The sequence below is a fragment of the Pleurodeles waltl genome, chromosome 4_1 (assembly GCF_031143425.1).
Source record: "Pleurodeles waltl isolate 20211129_DDA chromosome 4_1, aPleWal1.hap1.20221129, whole genome shotgun sequence".
Taxonomy (NCBI): Eukaryota; Metazoa; Chordata; class Amphibia; order Caudata; family Salamandridae; genus Pleurodeles; species Pleurodeles waltl.
In genome coordinates, this window is record NC_090442.1 from 881,817,968 (window position 1) to 881,844,970 (window position 27,003).

General features: G+C 45.0%; 1 protein-coding gene across 4 annotated transcripts in view; it reads right to left on the reverse strand.

Moving 5' to 3' along the window:
- MLC1 (modulator of VRAC current 1) overlaps window positions 1-27,003 on the reverse strand; it is a 206,867-nt gene that overhangs the window by 72,684 nt on the left and 107,180 nt on the right. For all 4 annotated transcript variants that reach the window (XM_069230093.1, XM_069230096.1, XM_069230097.1 and 1 more), the window contains exon 7: window positions 12,519-12,590. In XM_069230093.1, the coding sequence (XP_069086194.1) occupies window positions 12,519-12,590 (72 nt within the window). The remainder of the gene's footprint in view (window positions 1-12,518; window positions 12,591-27,003) is intronic.

Genomic DNA, 27,003 nt, shown 5'->3' on the forward strand with positions numbered 1-27,003 from the left:
GGGTTTTCACCTTTCATTTGTTTTAGCCAAAGTAGAGGTTTGTGGTCTGTCTGAACAATAAAGTGAGTACCAAACAGGTATGGTCTCAACTTTTTCAGTGCCCAGACCACAGCAAAGGCCTCCCTCTCTATGGCAGACCAACACTTTTCTCTAGGGGTCAACCTCCTGCTGATAAAAGCAACAGGTTGATCCTGGCCCTCAGTATTCAGCTGTGATAGCACTGCCCCAACCCCTAATTCAGAAGCATCAGTCTGGACTATGAATTTCTTGGAGTAGCAAGGGCTTTTTAGGACAGGTGCAGAGCACATGGCCTGTTTGAGCTCATCAAAATCTTTTTGACAGCTAGCTGTCCACAATACCTTCTTAGGCATCTTTTTGCTAGTGAGATCATTAAGAGGGGCTGCTATGGAGCCATCATTCTTGATGAATCTCCTACAGCACCTTGTGAGGCCTAAGAAGGCTCTCACCTGGGTTTGAGTTGTGGGGGGAGTCCATTCCATAATGGTTTGCAGCTTCCCCTCCAGAGGTGGAATCTCTTCCCCACCTACCAGGTGGTCCAGATAAACCACTTTCCCCTGCCCTATCTGGGACTTTGATGCCTTGATAGTGAGGCCTGCCTCTTGCAAAGCCTCCAAAACGTTCCACAGGTGGACCGGGTGATCATCCCAGGTGGAGCTAAAGAAAGCTATATCATCTAGATATGCTGCACTAAAAGCTTCCAACCCTTGCAGGACTGTGTTCACCAACCTTTGAAAAGTGGCAGGTGCATTTTTCAGACCAAAGGGCATTACTGTAAATTGATAGTGCCCTCCAATGGTTGAAAATGAAGCTTTTGGTTTTGAATCTTCTGATAACCTAACCTGCCAATACCCTGCAGTTAGATCAAAAGTGCTTAGATACTTGGAAGAAGCCAGTGAATCTATGAGCTCATCTAATCTGGGTATAGAGTGAGCACCTGTCTTGGTTACTTGGTTGAGCCCTCTAAAATCAACACAAAACCTCATTTCTCTTTTTCCATCTTTAGTGTGAGGGTTTGGGACAAGCACAACTGGGCTAGCCCAGAGGCTTTCTGAAGGCTCAATCACTCCTAAGTCTAATATTTTCTGCCCCTCTTGTTTAATGCAGTCCCTGATTTGGTCAGGCTGCCTATATATCTTACTTTTGACAGGTAAACTGTCTCCAGTATTGATGGTGTGTTCACACCAAGTAGTGGTACCTGGTATTAGTAAAAAGAGTTCAGAAAACTGACATAAGAGATTAACACAGTTGTCTTTCTGTTCAGCAGTAAGTCAATCGGCTAAGACCACTCCCTCCACTAAGCCATCAGCTTCAGTGGTGGATAAGAGATCAGGGAGAGGGTCACTCTCTTCTTCCGGTACCTCATCGGTTGCCATGAGCAGGGTGAGATCAGCCCTGTCATAGTAGGGTTTCAGGCGGTTGACATGGTGTACCCTAAGGGGACTCCTGGCAGTGCCAAGGTCTACCAAGTAGGTAACCTCACCCTTTTTCTCAACAATTAGATGGGGTCCACTCCATTTGTCCTGGAGTGTTCTTGGGGCCACAGGCTCCAATACCCACACCTTCTGTCCTGGGTGGTACTGAGTCAGGACAGCCTTCTGGTCATGCCATTGCTTTTGCAGCACCTGGCTGGCCTGAGTGTTTTTACTGGTCTTTTTCATGTACTCAGCCATTCTTGATCTTAGGCCACAGTGTCCTGTTTAGGAGCTTTTAAAGGTTGTTCCCAACCCTCCTTAACAAGAGCAAGGGGACCTCTCACAGGGTGTCCACAGAGGAGTTCAAAGGGGCTAAATCCCACTCCTTTTGGGGTACCTCCCTGTAAGCAAAAAAGAGGCAAGGTAACAGGACATCCCATCTCCTTCAGAGTTTTTCAGGGAGTCCCATTATCATACCTTTGACAGTTTTATTAAACCTCTAAACCAGACCATTTGTTTGTGGATGATAAGGGGTAGTGAACTTGTAAATTATACCACATTGCCTTGAGGTATGCAGACATGAAGTTACTACCTCTGTCTGACACCACTTCCTTAGGGAAACCCACCCTGGAAAAGATTCCCAGGAGGGCCTTTGCCACTGCAGGAGCTGTTGTGGCCCTTAAGGGGATGGCTTCAGGGTACCTAGTGGCATGGTCTACTACCACCAGGATAAACCTATTGCCTGAAGATGTTGGAGGGTCAAGGGGGCCAACTATGTCAACCCCTACCCTTTCAAAGGGCACCCCAACCACAGGAAGTGGAATTAAGGGGGCCTTTGGAGTGCCACCAGTCTTGCCACTGGCTTGGCAGATCACACAAGAGCGACAAAACTCTTTGGTGTACTCTGACATATGAGGCCAGTGAAACAGGGGAACAAGTCTGTCCCAAGTTTCACTTTGGCCCAAATGCCCAGCCAAAGGAATGTCATGTGCCAAGGTAAGAAGAAACTCTCTGTATTGCAAGGGAATTATCAATTTCCTGGCAGCTCCAAGTTTAGAGTCCCTTGACTCAGTATACAATAGGTTGTCTTCCCAATACACCTTATGGCTATCACTGACATCCCCATTCTGCTGCTTGACAGCTTGCTGTCTTAAACCCTCTAGTGTGGGACAGGTCTGCTGTGCCACACTCAGCTCTTCTCTCTTAGGCCCCCCTGCACCCAAAAGCTCAGCAGTATCTGCTGCAAGCTCATCTGGTATAGGTTCTGCACAGGGAGAGGATTCCTCGTCCTCAAAAGGAGAATCTTCTGGAGAGGGAGGGATAGTGGGCAAGGATTTACCCTTTCTACCCCTAGCTGTTGGGAGCACTTGGTCCATTGTTCTAGGATCCAAGTTTCCCTGTCCTTTTTGCTTTTTGGCCTGAGCCCTTGTCAAAGGATAAAAATGCCCAGGAATGCCCAGCATTGCTGCATGAGCCTCCAACTCTACTTCAGCCCAAACTGATGTCTCCAAATAATTTCCTAGTAAGCAATCTACAGGTAATCCAGTGGCTACCACAACTTTCTTTGGACCAGTAACCCACCCCCCACCAGTTGAGATTCACAACAGCCATGGGGTGCTAAGTGTGTTATTGTGAGCATCAGTCACTTGGTACTGCTGACCAAGTAGGTGTTGGTCAGGGTGAACCAGTTTTTCTATCACCATAGTTACACTGGCTCCTGTGTCCCTGGAGGCCTCAACCTCAACACCGTTGATTAGGGGTAGTTGCTTGTACTTACCCATATTAAGGGGACAAGCAACCAAGGTGGCAAAGTCAATGCCACCATCAGAGACTAAAACAGCCTCTGTGGTCTCCCTAACAAGACCAACCCCAACTACACTGCCAATAGTGAGCCCGGCTACACCCTTGGTTTGGCTATTTGTAGTACACTTCCCACCACCACTGCTATTACTAGGAGCACTAGAGATTGCAGTTGGGGTTGTGGTGGTGGGAGGTTTGGTGTTTTTCTTTGGACAAGGGGAATCACTTGCCCAATGGCCTTTTACTTTACATAAATAACACCAAGGCTTTTTCCGATTGTTAGAAGAGGATTTGGACCCACCACCCCCAGAGGATTTTTGTGGGCCTGATGAAGACTCAGAATGTTTTTTATCTTTGTCCCCACCCTTGTCAGAAGACTTACCATCCTTCTTCCTGCCATCCCTGTCACCCCTGTATGAACTTTTCTGTTCACTCTTGTTCTGACCCATGTGTCTGCCTTCTTTCCCAATTCTTGGGGAGAGGTCAGATCTGAGTCTGCCAAGTACTGGTGCAACAAATCAGACACACAATTGTTAAGACTATGCTCTCTCAGGATCAGATAATACAAGCTTTCATAGTCATTCACCCTACTCCATGCAACCAACCCTCTAAGGCCTTCACTGAACAGTCTACTAAGTCTGTCCAGTCTTGAGAGGACTTCTTTCTGGTGTCTCTGAACTTAATCCTGTATTGTTCAGTGGTTAAGCCAAATCCATCCAAGAGTGCATCCTTTAAAACGTTGTAGTTATTAGCATCACTTTCTCTGACAGTAAGGAGTCTATCCCTACCCTTACCAGTGAAAGATAGCCACAAGATAGCAGCCCACTGCCTTTGAAGGACCAACTGTACCATACAGGCCCTCTCAAGTGCAGCAAACCACTTGTTAATGTCATCCCCCTCCTTGCAAGGGGGGACTATATTCTGCAGGTTTCTGGAATCTTGCTCTCTAACAGGATTGCTATAAAAAACACTGCTGCTGCCACCATGGGGAACTAACCCCAATCTCTGCCTTTCCCTCTCTACATCCAGAGATTCCCTGTCTAAGGCCAGCTGCTGCTGTTTAAGCTTCAGCCTGGCCTCTTCCAACTTCAGCTTTCTGAGTTCCCTTTCCATTAAGTTATCCTCTGGGTGGGAGGCTTGGGAATTGTGAGACACAGAGGAAATTTGGGAATTGGCAGAGAGACCTGTCCCTAACTGGCTGGACCCTAGAACCTGGCCTTTAGGAGTGAAAGATGCCCTACTAATGTGTGACCCACTCCCACTACCAGTGTCACTAGGTGGCCTGATAGGTGGCAGGTCTTTGGAAGAACCCTCCCCGGTGTCTTCAGGGAATTCTTCTGAGTCTGACTGGGCACCCTCCCCTCCTACCTCCTGTTCATGGGATGGGCCAGACTGGCTCTGGTCACTTTCTAGGAGAAGGTTAAAGAGAAAGTCTTTGGTAGGATTCTTGCCAATGCTTAAACCTCTTTCTATGTAGAGACCCCTCAAACGTTTAAAGTTTAAACTCTCATAGGTTGCCTGAACAATTTTGAGAGTGAGTTCTACTGCAGACATGATAGAAAAGGTTTAGGACAGAGAGAGAAAAAGTTTTAGAGAAGAACAGTTAAACTGTTTGGTTCAATGTGTATATATTGAAGTACTAGGTATATGTTTTTCTCATGAAAAGCACCAATGACAAAGTGGTAAAGCAGTTACAAGTACTTATCCCACCGCTGCACCACCAATGTAGGAGGCTGGCCTGGCTTATAGTGGGTACCTTGTGGTACTTACACCTTGTGCCAGGTCCAGTTATCCCTTATTAGTAGATTAGAAGTGTTCTAGCAGCTTAGGCTGATAGAGGTAGCTATAGCAGAGCAGCTTAGGCTGAACTAGGAGACATGCAAAGCTCCTACTATACCACTTATATCACTTAGCACTATAACATAAGAAAACACAATACTCAGAGTTACTAAAAATAAAGGTACTTTACTTTAGTGAAAATATGCCAAAAGTATCTCAGACGATATACTCCCTTAGGAGGTAAGTAATATACATAAAATATATACACACAAACCAAAATCAGGTAAGTAGCAGTTAGAAAAGTAGTGCAAACACTGTAGGACACAATAGAATGCAATAGGAGACAATAGGCCTAGGGGCAACACAAACCATATACTCCAGAAGTGGAATGCAAAGCACGAATGGACCCCAGGCCTAGTGTAGTGTGTAGAGGGTCGCTGGGAGTGTAAGAAAACACTAAGGGTGTCCAAGATACCCCATCCCAAGACCCTGAAAAGTAGTAGTAAATTTACCCTACTACCCCAGAAAGACAGTAAAGTCGAGATAGGGGATTCTGCCAGGACAACAACTGACTGCAAAGCACTGAAGACGGATTCCTGGACCCGAGGACCTGATAAGGAAGGGGACCAAGTCCAAGAGTCACACAAGTGTCCGGGGGGGCAGGAGCCCACTAAACCCCGGTTGAAGGTGCAAAAGGGCTGCCTGGAAGAAGCCAAAGATTCTGCAACAACGGAAGGTGCCAGGAACTTCTCCTTTGGTCAGAAGATGTCCCGCGGCGTGCTGGAGGATGCAGAGTTGTTTCCACGCAGGAAGACCGCAAACAAGCCTTGCTAGCTGGAAGAGTTGCGGTTGAGGATTTTGGGTGCTGCTATGGCCCAGGAAGGACCAGGAGGTCGCCCCTTGGAGGAGGAGACAGAGGGGTTGCTCAGCAATACAGAGAGCCCATGCAGAAGCAGGCAGCACCCGCAGAAGCACCTGAACAGGCACTTGGAAGATCTGAGGATGACAGTCGACTCAGAGCAACAAAAGAGGGTCCCATGACGTCAGAGTCCAACTCAGCGATTTGGGCAATGCAGGACGGAGTGCTGGGTACCTGGGCTAGGCTGTGCACAAAGGAAGTCGTGCAAAAGAGGACAGAAGCCAGAGCAGCTGCAGTTCACTCAGTACACAGGATTACTGTCTGGCGTGGGGAGGCAAGGACTTACCTCCACCAAATTTGGACAGAAGGGCCACTGGACTGTCGAAGACACTTGGACCCAGCTCCTGTGTTCCAGGGACCACGCTCGTCAGGATGACAGAGGACCCAGAGGACCGGTGATGCAGTCTTTTGGTGCCTGCGTTAGCAGGGGGAAGATTCCGTCGGCCAACAGGAGATTTCTTCGTGGCTTCCAGTGCAGGGTGAAGGCAGACAGCCCTCAGAGCATGCGCCACCAGGAAACAGTCGAGAAAGCCGGCAAGATGAGGCGCTACAATGTTTCTGGTTAGTCTTCTTGCTACTTTGTTGCGGTTATGCTGGCGTCCTGGAATAGTCAGCGGTCGATCCTTGGCAGAAGTCAAAGACGGAAGTGCAGAGGAACTCTGGTGAGCTCTTGCATTCGTTATCTTGTGAGATACCCAATGTGGAGACCCTAAATAGCCCACAGAGGAGAATTGGCTACAGAGAAAGGTAAGCACCTATTAGGAGGGGTCTCTGATGTCACATGCTGGCACTGGCCACCCAGAGCTATCCATTGTGCCCTCACACCTCTGCATCCAAGATGGCAGAGGCCTGGGACACACTGGAGGAGCTCTAGGCACCTCCCCTGGGAGGTGCTGGTCAGGGGAATGGTCACTTCCCTTTCCTTTGTCCAGTTTTGCGCCAGAGCAGGGCTGGGGGGATCCCTGAACCGGTGTAAACTGGCTTATGCAAGGAGGGCACCATCTGTGCCCTTCAAAGCATTTCCAGAGGCTAGGGGAGGCTACTCCTCCCAGGCCCTTCACACCTATTTCCAATAGGAGAGGGTGTAACCTTTGTTCTGGCTTCCTGGGACCAGGCTGCCCAGGTCCCAGGGCGGCAGAAACCTGACTGAGGGGTTGGCAGCAGCAGTAGCTGCAGAGGAGACCCCGGAAAGTTAGTTTGGCAGTACCCGGGCTCTATGCTGGAGACCCGGGGATGCATGGAATTGCCAACAATTCCATGATCCTAGACATGTTAAATGGCCATGTTCGGAGTTACCATGGTGACGCTACATATAGGTATTGACCTATATGTAGTGCACACGTGTAATGGTGTCCCCGCACTCACAAAGTCCGGTGACCTATATGTAGTGCACACGTGTAATGGTGTCCCCGCACTCACAAAGTCTGGGGAATTTGCCCTGAACAATGTGGGGGCACCTTGGCTAGTGCCAGGGTGCCCACACACTAAGTAACTTTGCACCTAACCTTTACCAAGTGATGGTTAGACATATAGGTGACTTAGAAGTTACTTAAGTGCAGTGTAAAATGGCTGTGAATTAACGTGGACGTTATTTCACACAGGCTGCAGTGGCAGTCCTGTGTAAGAATTGTCTGAGCTCCCTATGGGTGGCAAAATAAATGCTGCAGCCCATTGGGATCTCCTGGAACCCCAATACACTGGGTACCTAGGTACCATATACAAGCGAATTATAAGGGTGTTCCAGTGTGCCAATCAGAATTGGTAAAATTAGTCACTAGCCTGCAGTGACAATTTTAAAAGCAGAGAGAGCATAAACACTGAGGTTCTGGTTAGCAGAACCTCAGTGATATAGTTAGGCACCACACAGGGAACACATACAGGGAATACTTTATGAGCACTGGGGTCCTGACTAGCAGGATCCCAGTAACACATAGGCAAAAACAAACATACATACAGTAACATTGGGGGTAACATGCCAGGCAAGATGGAACTTTCCTACAGAGGTTCCTCTTGGTTCCAGAAGTAATCTGATTTTCAGAGGTTTTGGGTGTTCTTCTTATACCCCTTTCTGCCTTTGAAGTAGGCCTACTTCAAAGAGAAGTCTCTGTTGTTTTCAAGATCCTGCCTTGTCCAGGCCAGGCCCCAGACAGACACCAGGGGGTTGGAGACTGCATTGTGTGAGGGCAGACACAGCCCTTTTAGGTGTAAGTGACCACTCCTCCCCTCAGCCCAGATGGCCCATCAGGATAGGCAGGCTACACCCCAGCCCCTTTTGTGTCACTGTCCAGAGGAGAGGTGCAAACAGCCCAACTGTCAAACTGACTCAGACAGGGAACCCAAAAACAAGCAGAGTCACAGAATGGTTTAAGCAAGAAAATGCCTACTTTCTAAAAGTGGCATTTTCAAGCACACAATCTAAAAAACTAACTTCACTGAAAGATGTATTTTTAAATTGTGAGTTCAGAGACTCCAAACACTACATGTCTATCTGTTCCCAAAGGGCATCTATGCTTTAATCATATTTAAGGGCAGCCCCCATATTAACCTATGGGAGAGATGGGCCTTGCAACAGCAAAAAACGAATTTTTCAGTATTTCACTGTCAGGACATGTAAAACATATAAGTACATGTCCCACCTTTAATATACATTGCCCCATGCCCATGGGGCTACCTAGGGCCTACCTTAAGGGTGCCTTACATGTATAACAAGCATATGCAATGCATTAGGGTCTCACATTTCTCCGAGTTACAGCTATTAGCAGTTGTAAACTCCTAACCGGATTTTTATTGCCACATTAAAAGGAAAAAAACACTGAGATCTTGCTGCTGCAGTTCATTCATACATACAGTTGAGGACGGCTTGCAGGCAGAAAACAAAATGCAAAAAAAGAGCGCGATCGTGCTGCTACAGTTCACTCGTAGTGAAACCTATCGGCAAAAGTGCAATTATCAACGTAACCGGCAAAAGTGCAATTAACTATGTATCAGGGTCGATGTCATGCAAAGCGCTGGACTTCTGCCAAGCGAGATCGCGCTGCGAAAAAAAGATAAAAAGTAGTCCACAAACCTGATGGGAAACAGCGAGCCTCGCATGTTTTCAGTACTTGGTCGCTGCGCTTGAGGAGGGCTAACCACCAGAAAAGGCATGACGTATGCGAGCCTTCCACTAATGAAAGCAAGCAGATTTTGAAAGGCAAGCCCACGAACCAATGAAAGACACTGACGTAACATAGACGGGGCTCCGAGCCCTTTCCTATGTACTAAAGCATCTCGCAAGCGCATGCGATGCAGGCTCGACCCTAAAAAGGGAAGGTTTAGGCCTGGCAAGTAGGTACACTTGCCAAGTCGAATTGGCAGTTTAAAACTGCACACACAGACACTACAGTGGCAGGTCAGAGCCATGTTTACAGGGCTACTATTGTGGGTGGCACAACCAGTGCTGCAGGTCCACTAGTAGGATTTGATTTACAGGCCCTGGGCACCTCTAGTGCACTTTACTAGGGACTTACTAGTAAATCAAGGATGCCAATCATGGATAAGCCAATGTACACATACAATTTATACAGAGAACTCTTATACTTTAGCTCTGGTCAGCAGTGGTAAAGTGTCCAGAGCAAACAAAAACAGCAAAAACAGAGTCCATCACACAGAAGCAACCTGGGAAGTAGAGGCAAAAAGTTAGGGGAGACCATGCCAATGATGGCAAGTTTAACAGAGGACCTTTTAAAACCTTTTAAGGACCTAGCTTACTTGTTTGCTCATTTTCCACACAGTCCCCCTACATTATTCTTGCCATATATAATTTTATGTATGTATAAATATAAAATAGTTATCCTAAGTAGTTGTAAAGCCAGAGTCAAAACAGCATCAATTTGCAAACAATTTCTCCCATCAGTTTAGCATTTTTCTGATGCTTCCCACAGTATAATTTCTTTGTTTGTTTATACAATTTTATATTCTATACCTGTGGTGCGAATGCTTTTCACAAAAAGATATTTTACATAGAGGCAAAAGGAGATTAATGTAGATTGTATGGAACCTAGGTAAACATACCCTGTGGAATGTCTGCAAATTAAGAAAACATTGACATGTTGAAGATAATAACATAATTAAGAAAACAAATAAATATACTTTAAAAAAGCATGGCAAAACCATAACATCTAGCTTTTATGACTGATAGTAGAAACGTCTCTCACACATATCATCACCTTGTTTCACACAAACACTGTGAAACACAGAATGCTCACACAAAGACATGCATGAATGCTGTGGTGGTGGTAGTGTGGGTAGTAGTACCAGTCAGGATATTGATCTTATAGCAGCGACAGTTATTAGGATGTTGGTAGCAATGGTGGAAGTGTTGATGTTGGTAATAGTGATGATATTGGTGACAGGGTTAGTGGTGGTGTTAGTAATGTGGATAGTGGAGGTGGTGAAAGTACTGAAAGCGTTGTTGATGGTAGTAGCATCAGCAGTATTGATAGTGGTGGAAGTGGTGATAATTGCAGTCATAGTATTATTGCTGGCGGAGTTGCAGTTGATGGCAATGGTAACGATATTAATAGTGGTGGCAATGTTTTGATGGTGGTGGTTATATTGGTGATGCTGGTGGTAAAAGTGGTTGTGTTAATGAAAGTGATATAGTAGTTGTGTTGGTGAAGGTAATGTGGGCAGTAATGGTTAAAGTTGTAATGATGGTGGTGATTGCAACGGTGGTTGTGGGGATAATGCTGGTGGTGTTTGTAACGATGATGGCAAGGGTGGTATTAGTGATGGTGGTGTTTATGGCAGTGGTAATAGTGGTGGTTTTAACATTGGTGATGCTATAACTGGTGTTTATGGTATTGGTGGTAATAGTGGAAATGGTTGTGGTAACAGTGGTGATTTTCAAGATCTAAGTACTTGGTAAAAGAAGGACAGAGTATAGCAGAAGTTGGGGTCATTCTGAGCAAGTAAGCGTTCATAAGCAGCGCAGGATAGATAGGGAGCAGGGATCACTTTGAGCAGTGAAGAGCTCACAAGGGCAACAGGGAGAGAAGACGTTCACAGAATGACACCAACTCATCTGCCAGTCTGTAGGTGCACCTTCCTGATGAGGGAGCAGACAATAAGTGGGCAAAATGTCATCACACATGTTGGACAAACCAAACGCTTAATGGCTATCCTCTGGACTCATACAAAATGTTACTGACATTGCTTGCAAGCCAGTGTCTGAAGGAGGGCAACTGGTCTCTGACTCTATGTACGATTTCCTGTGGCCTGAATAAAAATATGAATGACACTCTAATAGAGTAAGCTGGAGGAAGCTGGGTTAATTTCAATAAGCTGGTGACATAGATAAAAGTGTATCTAAAGCACACCTAAAACGGTATTCTACACTATTAAAGGGGCTCATTCTAAGATGGAAGCAAAAAAAAGTTGTGCTCCAATTACTTGAGTCTGGGTTTTCTTTTGTGCCAATTACGAGATGAGTGCAAATACAGCTCATTACCCAGGGCTTTAACTGGGCCGGGTCCTCCCGGTGCTCAGCACCAGCAGTTCTAAAAAAACAGGTGCTGAGTCGGGTACCTATAGGGCTCTCTATTATTGTTCTCACCCTCAGGGTGAAAAAAAAATCTGAAATCGGCAGCAGTATCACCCTGCGCTGCCTTTTGTGTAACTTCAAAGATACTCGTTATAGCTCTTTCACAGTCTCATCATTTCAGAACTAAAGCATATTCAATATTTTATACAATTAATGCTTTTTTGTTGCTTATTTATCTTGTGCAACTAACAACCATTGACAAAGCCAATAGTCTTGGCTTGATGAAGGTGTATTGTTACTTGTTGTATTATATATCTGGATGCAAAGACTGAAAGAAGCAGCAAAATACCAGCCAGGCGGCACACTATGCGAAGCACAGATTTTTAACATAGGTGTTTTAAGCCATACCCTTAATTATATTGCCCACGTCCCTTTGAGAGACCCCTCCCACAGTTTTTTATCTCACTTAAAGCCCTGTCATTCCCCTTTTTCACATTTTCCTCCAACAATTACTTAGAGGAAACTGGTATGTAAAACTGCGATTGCACAAATACTGTGCACAATGAGCTGTAAAAATCTATTTTCACACTTTATTACCCTTCATGTGCGCCATCGCGTGTAAATACAGGCATTTAAAAATGCTGTTTAAATGCACTGCCTTCACAGATGCTGCTTAACACATTACAATCTGCCCTTTTAGTTTTGCCTTTGGTAGGAAAAGTAGCAAAAAAAAATCCTTTCTGTATAAAATGTATATAGAAGAGAAAGAATGTAATGTTTTTTTCACCATCAACTATCCCCTCGTGCATTTTAATGGAAGCACTTCCTGGAAGGCAGAGTGATACACCATGTAGCTAATATTTTGAAGTGAGAGGGTGATGCTGCTCTGGGTGGAGCCAAGGCACATTTTGTGTATATTTTAAATGACTGGTACAAATATGTGAGCAGATAGCTTCACTGATAAGGCAGGACCTAAAAAACAGATTTACGTAGACATGTATTCTCTTTTCTTACAGCATCCACGAAGACTGTGTCCGGCTCTCCAATACCAAGATGTTCTTACCGAATAGGATTTTAAGGTCCGGGCAGGAAATTTTACTTGTTTTGATACCTTGTTACTTTCGTTTGTTGACTTCTAAATGCATAGAAATGGAAACAAATAAAAAACAGAACATGTAAGCCATGCCTTGTATGTAATCTGACAAGCTTCGTCAGTAAATTTGTCATCATGAATCACAAAATGCCGTCTACTAGCGCACAAGCCAGGCCAGATTTTGATTCAAATATTCCTTAGTCTTTTTGTTCCCCATGGAACTAGAGAGCCAAAGAATTTTAAGAGGAGTGTAGAGGAGTTCCAAACTGGGCATTTCAAAGCGCATATGTAATACCAGAACTTGCACGTTTTAGAGCGCAGTTCATGATCTCACAGGGAAAATGCGATTCACCATGATCTTGGGTCCTAAGAACACAGTATATAAGGATTGGTGTTCAGGGACAGGCTTTGAGGAGCTTTGTGCACATGATACAGTGAGGAGCGCAGTGTCCATGGAAAGGGTTGTGTTGATGTCCATGGGCACAGGAACTGGGCACTTTGAGGAGCTTGGGGAACTTGGACAGAGTGTGTGAGGAGCTGCAATGCCATAGAAAATGTTTAGCCTCCAGCACATTCAGGCCCTTATTAAAGGTTTGGCAGGCGGTGGAGGCTGCCGGCCAAACTCTTTGGGTCAGAAAACCATCACTCCAGTTTTATGCCCGCTGGCCCTATTATCAGTTTTACGCTGGCCCGTTTCCACCCGCTGGCCCAGCGGGAAACTCATCACAACATTGATGCTGGCTTGTAGTCGAGCCAGTGGCAATGTTGCGGTGTGTTGGGTGCGACAACACCTGTCGCACTTTTCACTGCCTGTAATTTGGGCAGTGTAAAGCATGGGGGGCTGTCCACGGGGGCCCCTGCACTGCCCATGCCAAGTGCATGGGCAGTGCAGAGGCCCAAATGGGCCACCCCATCTCCGCCAGCCTTTGCATGGCAGTGGGATCACCATGCAAAAGTCGGCAGAGAGGGGAGTAGTAATCCAGCGCTGCCCTGGTGGATTAAGACCGCCAGGGTCGTAATAACGGCCTCAATCTGTCACTCGTGGATGTTTGAAATCAAGCTATTATAACGGTCATCTTTTCATATTAACTTATCAGCCATATAATAAGAAAGAAAATCTAGTTGAAAGTGGCAGGTGGTAAAACAAGCTATTATAACGGACATCTTTTCATATTAACTTATCAGCCATATAACAAGAAAGAAAATCTAATTGCAAGTGGCAGGTGGTAAAACGAAAGGCTACACAGATCCCACAATCTCAGCAATGCTTCCTCCAGGAGCGGCTCGCGGGGCTCTGTTGGGGCGTGGCGGTGCAAGGGGTGCGGGAGAGACACGCAAGAAAGGGGAAGAATTACTTTTTTTTAAAAATGAAAATCACTTACCTGCTACTCCGCCACCGGCAACTGTGTAGCTGGGCTGGAGAGAGCCCGCTGCGAATGTATGTTTAGCCGGCCCGAGCCGACCGACCAAACATACATGCATAGTGAGGGGAGTGCACAGTGCACTCCCCTCATCTCGTCATCCCAAATGCCCCACCCCTTTAGCAAATGAAACAATAATAAATATGGTTTGGTTTCATTTTGTTTGTTAAAGGATTTGCAGAGGCTGCTGCTGGCGGGGTGTGATGTTCCTCCACCCTAATGGAGGAGCCACGACTGGCTTCCTCTCAACTTACTGAGGCCTTAAAGCAGAGTCTTGAAACTGAGGGGCAGGCCCCCCTAGGGAGGTGGGGTGTTGAATTGGTCTCATGTGTACACCAGGTGCTGGCCAGGAGAAGCAATTATTATGTCTCTAGGGAACAGAGACAAATATCATGCTTAAAACAGGGTTTTAGTGAATGTAAACAAAGTGACAATGAGCCACCTTTAATGGAGTATCATTGTAGTATTTTTTCACTCGTATACTGGCTGAAAGTAGGTGTCAAAGTGGGGTGGAAATGTAGAGGGGGATGGATTGGAGACCACAAAAAACCCTCAAAGTTCTTTCCTCTATTTGTGATAATGAAAAAAAATGGTTATGATAAAGTTGATAAATGCCATCGGTTTACATTACAAATAGGCACTACATGTAGCAGGAAATAAGATCCCTAGCAGCAAGTGCCCTCTGGAAACAAGGAAATAACCTTTAATTCAGCATGAATTACCACTGAAATGTTAGCTTTTAATGTATTTAGAATTGTTAATCCCCAAACATCAACTCATCATTTTTAGTATATGTTGAGAATTGCAGCATGTAATATATATATGTAATGTGTGTGCATATGTTTAGTATATGTTGGGAACTGTATCATGTATATGTAGTGCATGTGCATATGTTTACTATACAAGAATCGTGTGGATGGTAAGGATATGCATACTGCAGTAAGATATTCGAATTTGGCTTCAATCCCTTGGCAGATGTCTTCGTTATAGTAGATGTAACAATTGGTATGTAACTGTCATCTAAAAAAAAGCTGTATGGGTTGGGGAAGCCATATCATTCCTCACACTGAGATTTGCTCAGGACATAGGCCTGCCTAAAATGTGTGGGGCTATAGAGTTCCCTGATCTCCCTAGAAAACCGAATACTCCTGTCCAGGATATGTGGTCTGTGCAGGGACAAATATACATCCATGTTGCCATCTGTGCTCTACCCCTTTGTGTTGTGCTTTGATCTGCTCTACAACAGGAGTGAGCCATGCCAAGATGTGTTGCCTGTGTCTTACAAATATATATTTTTATGAGGAATCGGAGTTTGCACTGAAATGCCCAGGAAGATGTACCGAGCACATGTTGGAGGAGGTATGATTACTGAAGGAAGCACATATTTTTGTTGCTGACTTTTTATCACCTTTCACAGTTTTAGATTTGCTTGGCTTTCTGGAGCCCATATGTTGCATGCACTTTGGACTTCATAAGGAGCTGTGCAGCACCAACTCAGGAAAGCCATCTGAATAGGACTTCAAGGCAAGTAATAACCTCCCTAGAATAATCATGCCCCTGAACCTTGACGGGAGGAAAAGTTGCTGCACAGTCTGCTAAAGAGAGGAGCTGCACTAACTTGGAGGACAAGCGCAAAATGTATTCTCTGAGACCTGCATGGAGAACCAATTGAGGAAAAGGGTATGTCCGGGACCAGAGGAACATAGAGAATCAGCAGCTCAGAAGGCATGGGCTGAGCATTTGAAGATTATCACCTGCATCATCTGAGATTTATGGTTTTGTAAAATTATAACCATAACCTGTTGTTCTAGAGTGCTAAAGTTTGGTGATGCCTTTTGAGTGCCATCTGTAACGTCTAATCTCTGCCTTAGTACCAGTTAGTATCCTAAACATTGACATAACTATCTGTGTGAAACCCACTGGTGCCTGGGCAATAGTCAGTAGTGACTCCAAAATTTCCATTATATTAAATCAAATCAAATCAAATCATTAACATTTATAAAGCGCGCTACTCACCCGTGCGGGTCTCAAGGCGCTAGGGGAAAAAGGAGGGGTCATCGCTGCAGAGACTAAGGGTAAATTTGACACCCACAAACTAGAGCTATTGTTCAGCTTACGTTGTTCTAACCAGAATCACCCATTCACTTGTGGAACGGAATTCTAAGAAATTGGGTTGCTGGTTGAGTAAAACTCTACTCAAGCAGAAACCACAGTCCTTGTCAGGATGATGTCACAAGCAACCCCTAAATTAACCTGTGCTCAACCTCCTTGTAGCTTGGTGCAGAGCAGTCAGGCTTAACTTAGAGGAAATGTGTAAAGTATTGGTGCAACACGTTAAACAGTAATACAGTGAGAACACACCACAAAATGATTCCATACTAGGTTATTAACAGATTATTCGTAAACAAATAAAAAAAGACAAAATTGACAAAAATCCAATCACTAGAACCGGAGCTATGTAGATTTTAAGATTTAAGTGAAAATAACACAAAGAGCCAACTGTGGATGTCTGGTTGTACCGACCAGGACGAAGTCACAAGTTCAGGCTGACTGGGATGGTTACAGGGACCCAGTTAAGCCCGCTGAATAAGGGTACCTGAGGTCCTGGTTTCAATGTCCCATGCTGAGGATGCGCTGTGCAGCAGAGGCAAAGTTTCAGTTCTGAGGTGCTTCACAGCTGCACTGCAAGGTCCTTTGTTGTCGTCAAGGATTCGGCCAACGACGGCTTGTGATGCAAAGTCCAGCATCGACAGTGCATCATGCAGCTGAGTGGGTGTGTTGGTTCTGAGGAGCTGGGAGACATCCAGGTAACTTGGGTCATCATCGAGGCTGCCATCGATGAGGGATTTGTGCTGCTATGGCCTGCATTGGGTAAGCTTCACATAGGCAGTGGTTCCGATGCAGGCTGTGAAGTGGATGTGGAGTCCTAGTGTTCAGATCTGCTCGGGGTTGCGTCGAAGAGCAGAGGAGATGCATCAGTTCCGCTGGATCTACAGATGGACTGGCAGATCACCTTGAGGCCCACTTCCAAGGGTTTGGCACTTTGGTGGCACCAATTGGCAGGGTTGGACTCAGAGATGGCGGAGTCCAGCTGCTAGGTTCAAGGTTGTTGGAGATTTCTGTCCCTTAGGCTCTAGTCAGAACTCCAGCGAACCAGCCCTAGGAGTCACTTTGGAGTCTTGGGTTCAACAGATGCAGGTCCGGTCCTTCTCAACCAGGCAGTGTCGTAGTTTGGACTCTTGCTCTGAGCAAGACTGCTGGTCTCAGGATGACAGTACTTTCGTTTGTAGGTGACTAAGTCTCTTCCTACAACTATTTGTAACTGTTGTCCAAACCTTACCGGCTTACTAGCAGTACCTCACCAGAAACACAATAGTAAAAGGTGATTTGTAGCAGTCGCTTACGCATGGACTCAAAGTATAATATCTCAGGGTTGTCGTGGTTAAACGGAAATTACCCTTTTCTCACAGATTTATTATGTCTCATACAAACAAAGGCAATAACACAGATGCAGTAAAGTTATAATAGTTTTTATTCAACATAACTGCAATTTGTGATAAGTTGCATGAACTGCAATGATTAGGATAATGAATATACCGAGCAACAGTATTGTAACGAGGAGAGTCATTGTTATAAAGACCCCCACCATTATGCAATATATGAAAGAAATATATGTATATGTAAAAGATGGAATAAGCCCTAATACCCTAAGGAGAGTAGGTCTAACCTCCTACCTAAAAAAGGAAGAGCTGGGTTCGTTAAACCTAATCTGCCAAAGCTGTGTCCATGAGAGGAGCCCCCAACCCTCGTTACCTTGGAATGAGGTCTCTATCTCAGACTCCGCAGGGACACGAAGACTGGGTCAGTGTCAAGATGACTGCAGCATCGGTATCAGCGATGGTGGCGATGCCCTCTGGTCGGTATCCCTCTGATTATCTGTCTAAAAGTGTGTTGTATTTATACAGATCTACAAGGTCCCCTGACATAAGTGTTATTCATAACAATAGATAACAGGCATGCTTGGGACGGCAAATAATATCAACAATCCCTCGAAAGTATAGAGAGGGAAAATCCCTAAGTGTGAATACCTACTGTATGTTTGTCTTTTGTGCTTGATCTTGACGCCTTGGCGCAGTGACACTGATAATAGAACCCATAACAAGTGGCCTAACTATAAACAAGGCCGCCATTTTAAAGGAAATAAATAATTAAATGGACTATGCCAGAGCAAGCTAAGTAGGTTAAAAGTCACTGGGTGACGGGGGCACGAGTATACAAGCCTACGGCTAAGCTAACTCCTGTTATCTCGTTAAAACAAACTAGGATTCACTACACCCTCCCCATTGCCGTAACAGGTATGATGAAGGTAAAGAAACCCAATCGCTAAAAAGCTGCTACTGAACTAAAAAGCCAAAAAACGTAATGATAAAATAAATGCTTGTGTTATAAAATTTGTTTAAAAAAAATTTCAGAGACTTTAATATCAACCATGACAAGTATAGCAAACTTTTTAGTATAATTGCTACTTTATTAGAATCGGGAACTGGCAAGCGAATTCATCAAATTATGTGCTATATGCAGGATCTTGAAGAATGTCATCGAAGTCACCATTCAAGGATCTCAAAAAGGAGTCAACATCGTCTGAAGTGAAATCGAGAGCTGGACGGACAAACGGATCCACAGAGCAGAAGTGAGCCATAGTCATCGGTGTATCGACACTCGCTGCAGTGTCCTCATCCATGTTAGATCGTATAACAGAAGGCTCATAGGTGGCCTCGCGGAGCAACCTCAGTCTCAAGGGGCATGACCGTGTATGAACCCTCATCGGGGACATCAGCAGTTCGTGGTCCACAGGAGATGTCGGTGCAACAGCAAGACAGACCATAGGCAGATGTTCAAAGAGACACCATATGCAGCGGAACACCGGTTGTACGCACCATAGTAGAGGCCGGAATGACAATGACCAGTCAAATTCCAGTTCCACCAGCAAAGGTGTACCGAAGATCCGAACCATGCGTTCACGGCACAGCGGCGTTGACGGGAGCGGCTCCATTGCTCTGTGTCGCTGGAAAAAAACAACCACCGCGAATCAGAAAAAATAGCAGTAGTAGTCCGCCAATTAAAGCCAAAATAATTGGAAAGCCACCAAACACACTGGAAAAGAGAGAATGGATGGCTGATGGGATGACTCCGAAGACAGTCTGGAGATGGACACGAAACCAGACCGGACAGCCTTAAAGAAATGAACAATCCCAGTTGTGCTTGAAGCATTGAATATTCTGGACACCAACTCTCCAAAGTGTTTGGGGAAATCGGTATTTAAAAGGGATTGTATCTCGGCTGATGATCTCGCAACCTGGAGAGCATACGTCTCTTTTGCGGATGTCAAGGCGACCTGTTTTTGAAACAATAGCGCCTTCAGTCTACTCAACTTGTCATAGTTCACATTAATAGTATCAATGTGGGGCCACATTTCAGATACTTGTATCTCTCGTGTGGGGGGAAACAAAACATGGCCACAACACGTAACGACCTTCGTGACTGAGATTGCGTAGGCAATTCCAGGTCGCAAGCCGCAACAGCTGTCATCGCTCAGAAGAACATAACTCCCATTAGAAAGATGATGAAACACTGAACGAATCAAGGGGACGGGAGTACCCTTCAGAAAACAGGCCAAATTCGCAACCCCCGCATTGCAAAGACCGTGAAGAGACACCTGTTTGCATATCATGGAATGACGAACAGTAGTCTCACATTCACTTCCGCTAAGAAAGACCTCTTGCTCGCCGTTCAAACATCGATACTCAAAGGGCAACTCCCACTCTTCCTTAATAAAGCTATCTCCTAGCCGTTCATATCGTGCCACTGCAAGATGTTTCAGGCAGCTTGAGAAACGAAACGTTGAAAACAGTAAATTAATAATGACGTGTAAGAGCCAGATAGTTGAAGGGCTCTCTGCCACCGTGAAGGGCAACTTATCTAATTTTTCTACTTGAAGCAAGGTGAAACGAGCCTCTCTTTCAGCCATTGTCACTTGTTCCCTGGAAAAATTAAAAGCAGCGAATAGTTCACTCTCATTAAGGTATTTCCATGGAATGTGGCCACTTTTCAGCGTCTGCAATGCCCAACTCAGCTGCATGATGGAACGCAGCTGTGTTTGCCCATGATATAACCGAGACAAATCAGTCTGAGTGATATCAATAGCAGATGGCACTATATTCGACAGGGAATAAATCCTGTTGGATAGCGTGTTCATGCCATTGTCGACAACAGCCAATGTGTTTTCCAAATTCTCCTTTTCAAGTTGCCGTAAACGTGCAGCAGCCTCAATTTGAGAAAGTTTCCAAATTTCATTATACATGGCATATAAAAACCGTTTCGAGCGTTGTTTTCTAGGACCTAATAGGAAATCTTGTAGGTCTATACTGTCATTAAGAGTATTCAGGTGTTGTTTCACCGCTGTTAAGGTGTTCGTTTGTACCCATTGTTGGCACAGCTTGCCCACACTGTATGTTGTAATTATACCAGCATGCTGACCTGACAAAAAGCGAGGGTCTGGTCTATGAATGGAAAAAAACCCTGAAGAGTTCAAAAAACGACTTTGACACTCATCAGTATCGGTGGGCCATACCAACCATCCCCCGGGACTGGAAAGTGAAGAATTATAGTCACCAGCCTTAACCAATGCATCTAGCCTTTCCTCAGAAACATTTAGAAAGTGTTGCCAATCTTTAAATTTTGTCGGTGTAGGGATACTGGGCGTGTTTAGATCCTTTATTGTAGCTAATCCCAGACATGATGTCTGCTCAACAGTGTCATTTAAAAAAATCATTTGCACAGGAATTAAGCAAGCTCGAAACAAAGCCTCCCTACCCTGTATCTGCCAATCTTGCGTCCCCCATACACTCTTCAAATCGATAGTGTTCTTTCAATATTCATAACCCTCAATCGAAAGTCGGGAAACAAAGGGATCTGAATAAATCAGTTTTGTATCTGTTAGCAACAGTTTTCTAATGTGTGTCTTAGGTAATTGAAAATAATAAGATTCAGCTTTCGTTGTATCATGCCCAGAAAAGTATGTGAATTTGTCACTGTAATACTTTGGACTCCCTACCCGTGGTGTTGAACAATGTTCCCATTGTGTAGTTAAAAAGAGGCCTATATCTAGTTGCATGGTGTAGGTAGTGATGTCCCCAATTATTATAGCAGAACATTTCACCATAATTCATTGTAAAATCATATACATCATCACTTCCAAAAGCGGAGTAGTCCTTCATTTCAGTTAGCATGGAATCCACTGTTTGGACATCCCAATCATCAGAGACAACATTAGGTGTAATAACATCAGACATAGAAATTTTTAACACGTATGGTATTTGAATTATCTCTGTAGGCCCGTATATATCGAACGGAACTTTGTTCCAAACAATCCCATCAGAAATTAGAATAGCCGTAATATTGTCAGGGGACAAATCACGTCGGACCTTATGTAATGAATGATGTGGTGTTAAAATTACATCAACAGGCTCCACTGAGGAGCGATCAGCAATATAGTGACCATTGATTAGTAAAAAGAAAACAGTCACAAAACCAATCCATAAAAACAATGCAATAAATGTCAAACAGAACCAGAGATAGTTCCATGGATATATCAAATAGTTCTTTTTAAGCCATTGATAGAACTTGCTACCTCTGGAAAGTTTGTCAGTCTTAGTCTTGGATGAATCTGAAGAAAAATCATCAATGTCCACAAAATAGCCAGAGGAAGTCTCCGCAAACACAGGACTCATCGAATTCCCATCCACTCTTCGTGGAGGTTCATGATAGATGACGTTATCAGTCGTGGAAGTGTTCGTGTAAAATACAGCCAAATCCTGTAGCGGTGTGTTCTCCGAAGTTGTTACAGGAACCAACAAAAGTTCATTTTCCGCCCTCCCCATGGTCGAGGAAGTGTCTGGAACAGCAGCTGACATAGTTGCATAGTCAGTAGTAGCGATGGTCATCCTACTATGTAGAGGGATGTCCTGTTGGGTAGTGAGAGGGGATCGGGAACCACCCAAGGGACCTCCTGGTCTACTGTGAAGAATCGGCCACATGGTGTAATTTGATGTCATCAATGGAGATGAATCTGTTTGATTTGGAACCAGACAATGGCGGAAGGATGACAGTCCTGGTGCCTTTTATCCATAAGACCGGTACAGGTGCTCTCTATGCTGGACCAAACTCTTTTTTCACAGCGATCTTCTCACGAACCAGATCCCCAACGTTAGGAATCCAGCCTGTCGAAGTTTTCGCCAAATCCCTTATTCCCAAGGTGGCAGCGCTTGCAGATGATTTATCATCACGGAGTTGTTGAAGCTCCTGTAAAACAGCGAGACGTTCTTTTATGTCAAATGGTGTTTCTGCTGCCACCATACCAGGGGCATCAAGATCGGGAACATACATAGTTGTCCCAAAGAGAACCTCATATGGAGACTTTCCCCCCAAGGACCGTCTTGGCAGATTATTCAGTGCTCTCTGGACCCCATATATGTGATGTAACCAACTGCGGCCTGAACCTAATACTCGAGCTGTTAAGGACTGCTTTAGATCACGATTCCGCCTCTCCACGACCGAATTTCCCTCGGGATGGTATGGTGAGGAGTAATGGAGTTCAACACCCATCGTCCTCATGGTGTCCCTGAAAGCCTTAGAGGCAAATGCAGGGCCCTGGTCCGAATGGAATGCTGCAACCGCATATGTACCGATAAAGATCAGCAAATCTTTTATAACAGTCCGGGCGTCAGCCGACCGCTGTGGCCATACCCACAGGAATCTAGAACAGGAATCTACAGCCACTAAAATGCATTTGTATGCACCATCAGGTTGCAAAGGACCACAATGGTCCAGGTACACACAATGGAGTGGTTTGTCTGACACTAATAGAGATGTCTGCAGAGGGCGTCTGATATTCGAGCCCTTAATCTGCTGACAAATGTCACAGCAAAGGACATACTGTTTAGTCCGTCTGCATAGACCAGGCCACCAGTACCGTTGTAGAATGGTGATAGTGGCCTGTATACCAGCATGTGCAGAAGCAACACCCTCATGTGCAGCTGTAATCAGTTCCAATCTTTGGTCCTCATTTGGGATCACTCGATCACCAACATCAGGAATTGTTGCAAAAGCAACATTCTGTGCACTGATATGATAGGTATAGTTCGTAGGGTATCCTTTCGGAAGGGTCCTGTCTGCAGCCGAGGCTTTAACGGCAATCAGTATTTCATTATCCAACCTCATCCGAGAACGAGTCACTGCAGCCACAGAAGCCGTAGCTACTGATGCTTTGGCTGCTTCGTCAGCCAATGTATTACCGGCAACATGTATTCCTGCACGTTGGTGCCCTAATGTATGTACTACATGGACACATGGCAGCTTATCTTTAAGATCAGCCACCCTTTCCCACAACATTTAGTGTTTAATGGTGTTCCCTTTAGAGTCTCTAAACTCGTTCAGTTTCCAATGAGCAAGGTATTCATTGTATGACTGGACGCAGTAATACGAATCACAGACAATCAAAGTCTGTGTTCCTGGCTCTGTATTTTCGAGCGCTAGAAGAAGAGCCTTAAGCTCGGCCAACTGGGCTGTGCAGTCCCCTAAGGTCTGTGTGTAGGTTTTATGAGGATGGAAAACTCCGTCTTCCATTACCCCGCACACGGCTGCGCAAGCTGCCGAGTATTGATGTTTAGTACCCACAGCCGGTTGTACCGATCCGTCAGTATAAACGATTGTATCATAACTCTCTATTGGCAATATGTGTAAGGGAGCGGGGTACTCCTGTTCATACTGGAGAAACTCCTATGTCTGAAGTCTTGGGTCAAACACATAATCAACATCAGTGGCGGTCAGAGACGTTGCCCACTGAATCCAGCGTGGATGCAATGCCTTAGCGTTAGGAACGCTCGCTTTAGTGACAGCCTCTAAGGCCGGAACCGGGGAGACAACAACAATGCGTTTCCCCTGGGCAAGCGGTCTCTCCTTTATGAAGGCAATCTGAACTGCTGTCAGAATTTTTTCAGTAGGAGCAAAACGTTTCTCTGCATTGGAGTACAAATGTGATTTGTATGCTATTGGCACCGTGTCACCCTCATTAAAGGTGACATAGGTAAATCCTAGGGCACCAGCTATTATTCTGATGACCAATTTTTTTTTATTGTCCCGTGTGTACAAGTGTCTAGCTTCCAGCATGTCTCGTTGTATGTCCATTAGGATGTGTGTGTGTTCAATTGTCCATCGCCTGCTAGAATAATTGGGCTGAATTAAGTCATATAATGGCTTTACGCGTTCAGCATAATCTGGAATATATGTTCTGCCAAAATTAAAGAAACCCAGTAATGACTGCAATTTCTTAAGCGTGTTCGGAGGCTGTAGCTGAGCACACTTCTCTAGGAATGTGCGGGGCCAGGCTCTTCCCCTCGTTTGATAGCTCATATCCCAGGAACAATACACTAAGAAAGGCAATCTTGCTTTTCATAAAATTAAATTTATATCCGTAGGCAGCAAATCCCAGAATTATCCGATCGACCCTTGCAAGATGAATGTCAAGGGTGTCATCAGTGAGATAGATATCATCCACATATGATAATGCCTCGGAATCAAGCTTGTGCAAGATTGATGTGACACGGGCCGAAAACAGTCCTGGGCTGTTATTATAACCTTGGGGTAAACGACAAAAGCGTTTCTGAGAACCAAAGGAAAATGCACTTAGGTCTCTACTTTCATGTGCTAAATTCTGGCAGAAAAAACCATTAGATATTTCCAATGTAGTTTTGTATTTTTTACGCACTATATTATTTATTAGCGCTGTGCTGTGTGAATTTTGTATAGCATAATTGCGTGCATGACTATTCAAGTGCCTATAATCAACCACTATTCTATATGAATGATCAGGTTTCGCAACGGGAAATAGCGGATTATTCATTGCCGATGTACAGGGCTCAATTACTCTGGTATTCAAGTTGTGACAGTATCTCCGTCACTGGAGCTTTTGCTTCATGTTTAACAGGGTATTGTGGCTGAGGGTGTGGTGTAGACCGAACGGGAATAACATGACAAGGAGAGTCCTTGTCCCATCCTACATGATTACGGTATAATGCAGGTGCCTGCGCTAAAGCCCATTCAGCAGCATAGGCTCGTTTGTCTGCCCCCGGAACAAGATCGGAGAAAGAAGGCAAAATGACATCTTCCCCATGTGGGAGCATGCGGACATGTTCAGGTGGCCAGTCTCTCTCGGCCAACAGGATATCACTAGTAAGTTCATCCCAAAATATTACACTAATAATGCATTCTACGTCTCCCTCTATCTGAATTGTTAAATCAAAAACCCGATTGGGTGGGAGTACGCGGCCATCCGCCGTTTCAACTGCGATGTAATCGCTAGTTGCTGTCGCATCCAGATGATCTTTCAGACTCTGGCGACATATCGTGACCTCTGCCGCGCTGTCCAACAGAGTCACTGCCCACCTCTTGTTCCTCAACAGTGTTCTCAATACTACCGGCATTTTTAATGGTCAGTGCAGCCACTTTCTTCTTTTTAAATTGTGGCTTTTGTTGAGGAGTCTTTTCTTCTTTTTTAACAGTAGACTGTGGCGAGTCTTTCTTTTCTTTCACGTATTCCGGACGTCGATCTTGACGGCCCCCTCTCTCGCTATGTCTATCCGGTGCGTCCTGAAAGGAACGAGAAGGACGTGAATCAGTATATCTGTCTGGAGTTCTAATGTTATCCCTATTTCTAAGATTATACCTCCTTTCGGAGTACTCCGGATGAGGAGAATCAGCTCTTTTGTTTCTCCTATCCTTGAAATCTTTTTGTTTTTCCCAGCGCTTCTTAGAGCCCTCTTGTGCCTGCTTCGTACCTTCCTTATGGGTGGTATTTGGTAATTCCAATTTTTTAGGTTTGGCTCCCAAACCATCCCGTCCTATACTAGTATAGGTATCGGATATTATTCTCAGCAGCTGTCTCTCTTGTTCCATATTTGGAGTTTCCCGGAGACGTTGGCGTATTGCCAGTGCCACCGCTTCCCCTTTAATATTACTTAGTATTATCGAAGAGACGGCATCAAAGTTATGCATCAATTTTATCCCCAGATCCAGGGCCGGTGCGGCCCCATGTTCATTTTGTATTTGTTTTAACACTTCCGGTAAATTGGCAAGTGTAGGGGTACCATGTGTGGTAGTATAAATGGCAGCGAAGACTGTACCCCATGTGGCACATCCACCGAGGGAACCATCCCAAACGGCAAGCACATAGTGAGCAATCTATGTTTGTCCTGCGGCCCCGTATGGGGGAACACAGCTTCCAGCTGATTTGTTTTCTGGGCAATCCAGAACGGTATTTTTTCCCGTTCCGTGGGCACTTTACCCATAATGGTATGCACTGTTTGTGGATTAATCCCGGTAGCTAATTGATATCCACCAGCTACTGGCGGTGCTGGACGCGCTGGGGTAGTATTCAATGTTCGCATCACGAACTGAACCAATCGTCTATAAAATGCCACTAATTCATTATATAATATTCGCAAATCTGCGATCGGTATATTCTGGATGCCTGGGTGAGGTGTATATGTGGCAAACATAGGCCATGTAGGTCCCTCATTACTTAAAGGACCTAGCCTCACCCGTCTTAGTACATGTGGTAGGGCGCCTTCAAACCAGTTCTGGTGTTCTTGATATGTGAGCGATATTTCATGATACTGGTATGCTTCGTATCTTACGGGCACGTCCGCAATGTCATATGTGTGAAATGTGTGCGACCGTTGGTCAGCCTCAGGAAAGGCAACCCAACAGTAAAATGTTTCTGTTTGGTAGGCTTCACTCGCTTCTACAATCAGAGTAACATCCCCGCCCTCTTCCATAAGGCCATGCGCTATTAAATGTTGTGTAAGTGCATTTCTAGCATTTGCAGGAATGTCTATGGTATTGGCCGTATTTGTTTTAGAGAAATGGAACACCAAAATAGGGGAAGTTTTTCCTTTTGTGAGTTCGAGCTCGAACAA